This window comes from Chanodichthys erythropterus, chromosome 9 (assembly GCF_024489055.1).
Source record: "Chanodichthys erythropterus isolate Z2021 chromosome 9, ASM2448905v1, whole genome shotgun sequence".
NCBI lineage: Eukaryota > Metazoa > Chordata > Actinopteri > Cypriniformes > Xenocyprididae > Chanodichthys > Chanodichthys erythropterus.
Genome location: NC_090229.1, coordinates 29924713 through 29935782, shown reverse-complemented (window position 1 = coordinate 29935782; position 11070 = coordinate 29924713). Strand labels below are relative to the sequence as shown.

Genomic DNA, 11070 nt, shown 5'->3' with positions numbered 1-11070 from the left:
TGTTAACATTTGACTGTTGTTTATTTATTTATTATTGAGGGAATATCAATCTACCCTGTCTTCAAGAGATTAAAAAAAAATAAATAAATAATAGTATCTCTGTACAGTGCTTGTATGGCATTATGGAAAACATGCTGTGTCTTATTACTAAACACCTCTGTATGAACTTGACCTGATTTATGGACTGAGAGAGTTGCAGGTTAGTTAAACTTCACTGACACAACATGAAATGCTTGTAACTTTTGGAAAAAAGGAAGGATGTATATCTACAATGACATAAAGAGAGTGGGAATACAGTTCATTCAGTATTGATTTATGTATCTGATTGCATTTTACCATATCTGCCTGTTATCCCTGTAGTTTGATGAACATTTATAATGCATTTTACCTCTGAATAAGTTTGAGCAATATTCAGTACAGAATTCAAAGACAACTGGGCAATACTTTCTCTGAAACTTTTATAATGCAACATAACTATATTCTTAATGCCTTAAAATTGATACCTAACACCTGCCTTGTGATAAAACCTACTGTCAATTGTGTTCTTGTAAATAATTTTCATCAGTTAAAGTAGCCTTAAATTATTACGGTTTATTCCTGGCTATATATTTAGATAATACATTGTATTATAACACAATAATCAATAAAAATGTTATGTATTAAATATTACAATGCATAATCAAATGAATAACCATGAATAGTTCAATATTAAAATAATTTCTTACAGAGTATTAAATAGACCTAGTTGTCGCACAAGATATCCCAGTAACTATAATCTTTTTATTCAAAATTCTAGTTCACAAATGTGCATTTTCTTTTTTGAAGGGATAATTTGTAATACATTTAGCCTATACAATGTATTAATTACAATACACACTGCCCCAAAACATTTTGTAATCTTTTAATTGTTTTGTTTTGTATATCATAATTGTTTTACTGTTGACATTTTAGGCTGTTTAAAAGCAGGTTCAATTTTGACCACATAGTTTCTTTAACCCATCTTTTTTTCTTTGGCAAAAAAACAAAACAAAAACGTGTAAATGTTCATAGAAAGTGTAACCGAGAACGGTTATATATTACTGTGTATTTGTATAACTTGAGACACCTTATTTTTATATAACTGTATCTGGTCTGAATATGCGTGTTTTGTTGGCACAATGTAGGCCTACTAAAGCCTATTAAAACGTGCACGTTCGCCCTCAGAGATGATGCGGTCCCAGGCGCAGCACTGAGAAAGCTCTGCGGTGTTTTCGCAGCAGCTGTCGGATCTTCTCATCGTCCGTGTCGGGGTCCAGCGGTTTGTTGTACTCCTCGTCCTCCACCTCGTTCTCTGACCCGTCTCCTCCGCTCTCCCCCCGCGAGGCCTGTGTGGAGCTGGGCTCCGTCGCGCTCTTCTTCCGCCATTTAGTGCGCCGGTTCTGGAACCACACCTGAGGAATTATATTATCGTGTCAAGATTCACGCAGGTGCCGTTAAAACCCATTACAGATAATTAAATATAAATAAATTCTCACACAATTTTCTCACATCTTTATGAATGTCAGTTATGTAGACACAACCTACTTAGCTAATAGCTGTTAGCTTCCCAACAACCGTAATCCCCAAACAATTTATAACAAGTTTCCCCGGTGTATTTTATATATTTTATATTGAATAACTCACAAATGCAGAACTATTAAACATTATTATCTTACTTTAACTTGTGATTCAGTCATGCCTAGTGAGTATGCCAGTCTGGCTCTCTCTGGTCCTGCCAGGTACTTGGTCTGCTCGAAGGTTTTCTCCAAAGCGAAGATCTGGTGCCCGCTGAAAGTGGGTCTTGTGTGCTTCTTTTTCCCCGCAGTCTCAGTGTGATGCCCACCATCTACAGAGAAAACACAAGATTTTTTTTTTACCACAACTAAAGCTGCATGTGCTGACACATTTAGTTTGACTTAATTTTTTGTTGAATTTAACCTTGAATGTGACATGAATTGAAAAATGGAAACAATTTTACATTTACAATTTTTATATTTATTTTATGTTAGACACATTCATATAGGGGTCTTTGAGTAAATAGAATAATCTTAAAATAATAGAAACATCTGGGATTATAGAAGTTTTACTTTTCATAGTCAACAAATGTCAAATGTTTAATAGTATTATGTTATAATGTTTGTTATATTTTATACACTAATCATTATTTTAATAAATTTCATAATATTTTAATATTATTAATTTCTATTTGAATCATTTTTAACATTTACTTAAAGCTAAAATAATTGTTTAAAAGGAAATTATTTTTTTAGCATAAACTATTTTTTTATACCTTGTTTACTGAAAGAAAGAAAAAAGTCATTTGAAATATTGTCCACAACCTTTCCTTTAAATTTAATTTACATCATAACCAGTCAATTTTATATACACTTATAATATCACACTGAAATCTTAAAATAATTAACTGTTTAATAAGTTATATATATTTTTTTTTTTACTAAAAAATAGTCTGCCCACATCCTTATATTTAAATTTAATTTACATCATATACAGACAGCTTTATATACACTAATAAAATCGCACTAACTGGACTAATATTCAACCTGATCTCATCAAGTCCTTAAATAAAGTCTAATTTTATTCTTCTGTATGATATTCAAACAATTTACATACATTTACTATATAGTAAAAAAGGTAAATTATTATTAGTAAATTGTTGGAATCACAGCACACATAATACTCTCTAAAATGAACTCGAAGTACATCTTGCTCAGACTTACTGTTGGCACACTGCTGTCTCGCTCCTCTCCACTCGTACCCTCCGTCCACCCAGCAGCTGCTGCCTTTGCCCTTCATACCTGAACATTCAACACCGGGTTTAGGGAAAGCGGTCAGTCCCGATGGGGTGTATTCCCGATTATAATACACCCCTGGACTAGGCATAGCTGTCCCAAATCCACCCATGGAGGGGTAGCCGGACAATAGCGCGGGGGTTCCCGGGCCGCCCACCATGGATCGACTCAGGATGTCACTGATGCCATGCGGAGTGCCAGCCTGGAGCTGAGTGTTGATATTGGCAGGGCTGAGCTTGTAGAAGGAGTTGGGAATGGAGTACTGGCACACCGGGGCCTTGATGTCTGAGGGGAACTGGTTCAAGCTGTTGTTGAAGAGGAAAGACCCTGAAATATTGGACTCCATGGAAACTAGTGTGCGTACTTCTTCTGTTTCCAATGATGATGATGATGATTCCAGACTGATTTCTTACATCAAGTCCTCTGAAGGGTCCAGTTCGAGTCTAAATTCAACACAACCTGACAACTTTCTGTGTGAAAAGTATTTCCAGGGCTCAGTGTGGTCCTCACATCACCCCAGGTTGAAAATGTCTCAAAGGTGAGTTAAGAGTCTGTTTTCACTTCCTCTTCTCCACTCTTTTAACTAGTCCATAATGGATGCCGGAACTCCAATGTGAACAACCAGCGCCACTCTCACTTTCACAGACAAATGTCCCACTGGCTCTCTGGTTGCAGGTCATAAATAAGATGTACCTTACATTGCTTCATAATGATGGACAGAATTAGAATGCCCTGTCTTGATTGGTTGAGCGCTCAACGTGCATGATCTCCTCATTGGTCTGTTTGCAGTGGGACAGCCTTTGATTGGTTGTGAACAGATTAATAGTTTTTTAAAAAGTCTGGGTGAGAATAAGTTGCTTTTTAATGGGGCGTCTGCCGTGGCTGTGGAGGAGCAGTTAAGAAGCGTAACACGAGGAAATGGGATTTTTGTCATCTTGAACCGTCGGGAATGTATTTATATTGTCCTTTCCTTCATTATGATTGTGGCATTGTGGAAGATGAATAAGATGTTTGGTGACTATGTCTGACAGATATTTTTTTCTTTACATTTACTAATATATAAGCTGCAAAATCTCCCCCTCTCTACTTACATAATTCTTCAAAATATATGCATATTCATTAAAAAATGATATTTCTGGGATTGTAGTGTAATTTAAAGTTTTGATCAAAAGAACTTTTGATTAATATCTAGTTGACAAATATCTGGAAAAATGTCAAATGTTTAATTTAAAGATGCAGTAGAGGTGGTTTGTGTAGGCAATTGGTTATACTGTATGTACACTTAAGTGCCACAAGCACACAAAGGTAATGTAATGGCGCAACTATGTAATGTAATAAGTGTAAAGAATCTACAGCAATGAAAAACCATTTTCTGAGAGCAAAAGTTAAACTATCGGACCTTTAAAGGATTAGTCCACTTTCAAATAAAAATTTCCTGATAATTTACTCACCCCCATGTCATCCAAGATGTTCATGTCTTTCTTCAGTCGAAAAGAAATGAAGGTTTTTGATTAAAACATTCCAGGATTATTATCCTTATAGTGGACTTCAATGGCCTCCAGACGGAAAAAAACGAAACTGCCGCCGCGTTCGTTCCGTAAGTAGAATAGGGAAGGCGTAGGACATACAGCCTAAGCGTTCTGATGAATACGGAAAGCGGAAACACGTACAAGAGGCGATCATTTGTGTTTATAAAGCATATACAGATGTTTTTTTTTTTTTTTTCGAAAATGACCGATCGTTTCGCTAGATAAGACCCTTATTCCTCGTCTGGTATCGTTTAAAGCCCTTTGAAGCTGCACTGAAACTGTAATTTTGACCTTCAACCGTTTGGGCTCCTTTGAAGTCCACTATAAGGAGAATAATCCTGGAATGTTTTCATCAAAAACCTTCATTTCTTTTCGACTGAAGAAAAAAAAACATGAACATCTTGGATGACATGGGGGTGAGTAAATTATCAGGAAAATTTTATTCGAAAGTGGACTAATCCTTTAACTAGGCATTGTCCTTGACTTTCTGGTCTTAGACTGTTTGATATTCTGTCCAGCACAAGAATGGTTTTACAATTACAGTTTGTACTGAGCTATTGATTATGTCTAGGTTCATGCATAAATTCTTAAATTTCTTGACACTATTTCATTCACCAGTGGTGTAGGGTCAGGTTTTTTTTTTTTTTTTTTTTTCCCTCATTTTTTTAAGGTATAGAAAAAAAGATTATACCTTAAAATAAATGATAATAATAAATACCTTAAAGAATATAATAATAATAATAATAATAATAATAAAAGAATAAAAAAAGAAAGGTAAAATCTTAGTTTTAATGAAAATAAATCCCTTGGACGTAAAACTTTTATTTTATTTTTGTTTTCTTTGTTTTATTTTTTTATTATTTTATTTTAATGAAGGGATTCCCAAACATGTATTTAAAAAACCTCTTCCACTGACTTTTAGGTTTTATAATGGAAAATTCCTTAGCTGGATTTTATTGTTTGTGCTGCTAACCTGTAGATGGCGATAGATAGTCATGATGTCTGAAATCAACAATCTCTCTAGAGACCTATGACAATCCCTCACTCAGTTCATGAAGACAATAGGAACCAGCAAAAGTACTGAAAGCCTATAATAAATGAATCATTACATTTGTTAAAAAGTAATGTGTCCTAATACAAAGCTAATATGTGCATACTATGTACTTTAATCACTGGCAAAATACAAAAAAGCTGAATCTATTCTAACATATTGTCAGTGCTTTAAAAACATCTGCCAATCTGTGATCAGAAGAAAAAAAATAAGGTGCTGAACTTGTCTCAACTTGAACTTGGCTTTGTATTAAGACATTAAGAAAGATAATCAGCCCGTCCATTCACTTTGAGGCTTCATGTTATAATTATGTTGTATTATATTAACTTAAGAGAAAAGTGATGTTTATAGCACAAACAATTACATGGGATTCTTGTTTACACGTGACACCATATCTTGTTTTATCTGATCAGTGCGTCTGTTCATCTAGGCTCTCTAAGGTTATTTATAGTTTTGGAAAGTTCTGGGCTTTTTTTTTTTTTACTTCCACACACTACCAAAATTTTTTGCAGAAAGCTGTTGCAAGTTTTTCAGAAGGCATATTTATCTGAATGGTGGAAGGTAACGTACCAGTAAAATCTGGACTCGCACAGTGTGTGAAAATTTCCATTATTCTGCAGAATGGACTGAAATAAATGTGTTAAATGGAGCTGATGATTATACACCTTTCGACAACTGATAGCATTAGCAAATTGAGGATGTGAAGAACTTTGTAAAAGAAAGAATTCAAAATCTGTGGAGTTCTGTTTTCTGCATCCAGTCACTGTGACAAGTGACTACTGCATACTGTGCAATAGCGCAAAAAATAAAATAAAAACCTTTTTTTGTTAAAGATTGTAACTGATGATGTGACGTCTGGTTCATTCGTCAAGCTAGAAATGGAAGGTCAGAAGCTCACTGCACATGTAGTTGTGTATACCACACTTTATCAAATATAGTAGGTCATCTCTATATTCCATGTATAGCAGCAATTATTTATATTATAAATATGGTTACCTGATCTCATATACTGTGTTTACAGAAGGTAGTTCCACCCAAATATCAGGCATGTTTCATCATTATTTACTTGTTTAGTTTCCGCATGTTTCAGCAGACCTGTTGCACTAAACTTTCACAGAATGATGAAAGATAAAAATGAGATGATGAAAAAAGAAGTGATGTGATTATGAAAACATTCTACAGAATTTATGCTACAGAATGTAAATGATTTATTTTCTTATTTCAGATTTTATTTTATTTATTAATTATTTGATTTTCGTTATTGTTTCTGGCGATTTATATTATTGTGTTGAGTGTTTGATTCATAAATGTTTATGTTTGAAGTTTATAAATCAAACAGATCAAAAGTAAAATTTTATAGAGGTGTCATGACTCATGTGCGATCATATGGAGTCATACTTTTGCTTTCGTTATGACAGTATTCTTGCCACATACCTGTTTGTGCAGAAAAGGAAAGTGGGATGGGCCCTGGATCTCAGATGCCAATCCCAGGTTTTTCCAGAAATGTTATGATTTCAGAAAAAGTACAGCAGTAAAATGGAAACTCAGGTATTACAGCATGACATTTTGGTAATTATATATAATAATAATTGATATAACATCAATATTCAAACCCACCTGAACTACTTACTGTATGATTCATGAATATAAATAGTTGTCATACTTAAAAAGTCCATATTTTTACAGTATTCTACATTCAGATTAAATGCAGGTCCCCCTCACTTTGGCAATTCTGATTGATCCCTGCATGAATCTCAGCATCAGATCCATACTGCTTTCTTGAAACCCTTAAACATCATTAAAGGTGCCCTAGAACTTTTTTTTAAATATGTAATATAAGTCCTAGGTGTCCCCTGAATGTGTCTGTGAAGTTTCAGCTCAAAATACCCCATAGATTTTTTTTTTAATTCATTTTTTTAACTGCCTATTTTGGGGCATAATTAGAAATGAGCCGATTCAGGGTGTGTGGCCCTTTAAATCTGGTGCTCCACACCCCAAGAGCTCGCGCTTGCCTTAAATAACATAAAAAAAGTTCAAACAGCTAATATAACCCTCAAAATGGATCTTTACAAAGTGTTTGTCATTCAGCATGTCTAATCGCTTAAGTACAGTGTTTATTTTGATGTTTACATTGATTCTGAATGAGTTTGAGGCTATCCTTTGTGGCTAACGGCTAATGCAACAGTGGTTGGAGAGATTTATAAAGAATGAAGTTGTGTTTATGCATTATACAGACTGCAAGTGTTTAAAAAATGAAAATAGTGTTACTTGTACTTGTCTCCGTGAATACAGTAAGAAACAATGGTAACTTTAACCACATTTAACAGTACGTTAGCAACATGCTAACGAAACATTTAGAAAGACAATTTACAAATATCAGTAAAAATATCATGATATCATGGATCATGTCAGTTATTATTGCTCCATCTGCCATTTTTTGCTATTGTCCTTGCTTGCTTACCTAGTCTGTTGATTCACCTGTGCAGATCCAGACGTTACTGGCTGCCCTTGTCTAATGCCTTTCATAATGTTGGGAACATGGGCTGGCATATGCAAATATTGGGGGCGTACACCCCAACTGTTACGTAACAGTGGGTGTTATTTTGAGATTCGTCTGTTCTTCGTAGGTCTTTTAAACAAATGTGATTTATACAAGAAGGAGGAAACAATGGAGTTTGAGACTCACTGTATGTCATTTCCATGTATTGAACTCTTGTTATTTGACTATGCCAAGATAAATTCAATTTTTCATTCGATGGCACCTTTAAGGATAATACAGTGTGTTAGCTGTTTGTTTTTTTAAAAACCAATCACGAAACTATTCAACACATGTCTTGTTTCACCAGTATTTCAATGAGCCAAAGGTATCACTTTCTGTAAGCATTCTATTGTGGCGAGAAAACTTGTTTGCCTCTTTTCCTGGCATCAAAGCCTTCAAAAGAAAAATCATCTCGCTGGTTAATCACAAGTTGACAATCAACATTGTTGTTGGAAAGCACGTGTCTTGTTATTTACCAGCAAGTTACCAACAGTCATCTGCAATATTTGTGATTCCATATGTAAAAGTTTAAATGGTAACAAAAGCATATGTTAATAAAGCATTTATTAATCTTAGTATTCATTTCAACAGTTACTAATAAATTATTAGATCAGTTTATAGAATATTAAATCAAAAGTTGTCTCTGTTAATATTATTTAATGGACCTGAGCTAATATAAACTAACAATGAACACACTGTAAAACTCGATGAGTTCAGAAGTTCAGACATTTGAGGAAAATTTTTACCTCAAAACATTTAAAGGGTTACTTCAGGATTTAGCATTAAGCTTTGTATTAGTAGAATACCACTAGTATTTTCGAATTGGCGTGCTTTCCCCCTTCATATCAGCCCGAGATGAGAGATTTATGCATTTTTATTCTGTAAAAAAGCCTCCGATGACGCAAAAATCGTCATTTTGCGTCATCGGAGGCTGTTTTGGCCAGAGGCTTAAAACTACAGCCAGTAATTGCAGGTAGTTCCGCATTTTTTCACCACGCCCAAACATATGCGCGTTTGAGGTTACTCACGGACATAGATCAAAGATTTTATCAAAAGTGGGTGTCAATTATATTTTTAAGCTTACAGTAATTAACTTTATTTTGTCTGCACTACATCAGTGGTTCATCTCGCAAATTTATCGGTCTCTGCAGTCATCTCAACCAATACAGCAACAGGCTTTTGTGGTAACGTTAGCATAAATAGATAAATAAACTCAGTTTTACAGAACAGAGGCTTTACTTTGATAACAGTCAACTTATATGCAACTTATATGTAATTGTCTATCTAACGTTACTTTGCTAAGTTTGCAGTTTTACTGCAACCTACAACACTACATATAGGCTACTGTGTTATCAGTCTAGTATCAGCGAGTCTTACCTCTGGGCGAATACGCTTAGTGCCAGATGCCCAGGCTGTTCGTCCTCTGAGAAAGTGAATATAGATGGTATCGCGGTGTCCTTCAGAATGGTTCTTTTCATTGCAAAGATATTTGGTTCGTAGTCCTCGTGCTTGAAATGGAGACTACATATTCTGCGTTTTTTGGTGTCATCTCCAAACTTCGGGTGTTTGATGGCCCGCAGCCACTGTTTACATCACTCCAAATCTTTAACTTAATCGGAAAATGATGGAAACTTACTTGACCTTTCCTGGTTTTGGGTGTACATCCAGGTACAAAGCAATTTAGCACCATTTCGCTGTAAATGTATGAACTCACGATTTATCTGTTTGAATTTTCCTGGCAATGCCGCCTGTAACCGATAGGCGTGGTTTGGGCGTGGCCTCGCAAGGGCAGCAAAACAAGTGCATTCTGGGAGTTGTTGTCTTTCATCCACATTAGTCAAAAATACATTTTCTGCCTTTTTTCAGTCTAGAAAGCTCCAAATTCAAAAATAATTTCACATTTCTACTACATAAATGACCAATTTTAAATACACATTCATCTTTCCAGGGGTGAAGTACCCCTTTAAGTTCACTAACTTTTTTTTTTTTTTTTTTTATTGGGGCGGGCCGAGAGCCGTGGAAATGGAGGAAGGCCAGTGTGGTGCATTGGTGTCTCTCATTAACATTCACGTCTCCAGCATTCCTTCGCTCCCACAGTTCTCAGCCTCACCCAACTCATCAAATGAAGTTATGAGTTAAAAATGAAGTTACACACAGTTCATTTACATAAACATCACATTCAGGTCTTGGTTTAATGTTAAATATCAAATAACACATGCTATTATAACTATTAAAGAGATTGTCATTATATATTTGCATGTATATAATCAAACATCATACAGTATATATGGTCTCAAAAGTTTTGCAGTCCATCCTCAACTTAACCACAAGCTCTATAACTCTAACCCTACAAAACTAACATAACAGAACCCACTGTAAATCCCTATATAACACAACATTAAACACTAAGTTATGTCTCCCTATGTTAATCTTATGCAAAAACATACAAAATAACATAATTTCAACATTTATTTATACAGTCTGATGCAAAACATGCTGGGAATTAGAAATCTGATGCAACTCAACTCAATTAAGTTCAGCTTGCTACAATGAAATTTTGAGAAACTTTTTTCTATTAAGTACAATGAACTTTGATTATGATTTGATTGAAACAAACTTATTTCATTTTATTAATTTCACTGTTCAGTTTTACAGAGCAGTTGTATTTTTTATTAACTAATGTCAACAAAGAATAATAAATACAACTTTGACAAATATATTGCTTATTGTTAGTTTATGTTAGTTAATGGATTAACTTGAGAAAAAATAAGATTGCTGCCCTAACCTAACCATAGCCTAAACCTACCCTTAACACAGTTACTTTATATTACCCAGTACTTTCTTAAGTACTGTAAAATAAAGCGCAACTGCATGCCTTTATGAGATTCACCTTTCAACATCTAAGATAAAACATTTCTAGGGAAATGAAACTACATTACAAAATGAAATGCTGTTTTTGAGTCATGAGAGGCCTAACATCCAATTAAAAAAAAATAAAATCTTGTAATGTAATTTGTTGTTTGGAAACCCCAGAAAGTTAATCAGCCAGTAATTCCCCTTTCTTCTTCACCTTCATCTTAGCCCTTCCCCTTCTTGTCTTTTTTTCATTCAGCCAGTGCAACT

The 11070-nt window shown here is 34.6% G+C and overlaps 1 protein-coding gene across 1 annotated transcript; it reads right to left on the bottom strand.

Annotated features, from left to right (window-relative positions):
- Window positions 1–3174, bottom strand: nkx6.3 (NK6 homeobox 3). Its single transcript, XM_067393978.1, has 3 exons — window positions 2757–3174; window positions 1695–1864; window positions 1–1430 (listed from the first exon to the last, which is right to left on the bottom strand). The coding sequence occupies exons 1-3, from the start codon at window positions 3172–3174 to the stop codon at window positions 1200–1202; spliced, it is 819 nt and encodes a 272-aa protein (XP_067250079.1). The 3' UTR covers window positions 1–1199.
- Between the last annotated feature and the right edge of the window lie 7896 nt (window positions 3175–11070).

Excerpts from the sequence above, each read along its gene's own strand:
- nkx6.3 (XM_067393978.1), bottom strand. The coding sequence starts at position 3,174 with ATGGAGTCCAATATTTCAGGGTCTTTCCTCTTCAACAACAGCTTGAAC. Across the intron at positions 1,865-2,756 it reads GAGACAGCAGTGTGCCAACA|ATGGTGGGCATCACACTGAG; the intron begins GTAAGTCTGAGC and ends TTTTCTCTGTAG. Across the intron at positions 1,431-1,694 it reads TGACTGAATCACAAGTTAAA|GTGTGGTTCCAGAACCGGCG; the intron begins GTAAGATAATAA and ends ATAATTCCTCAG.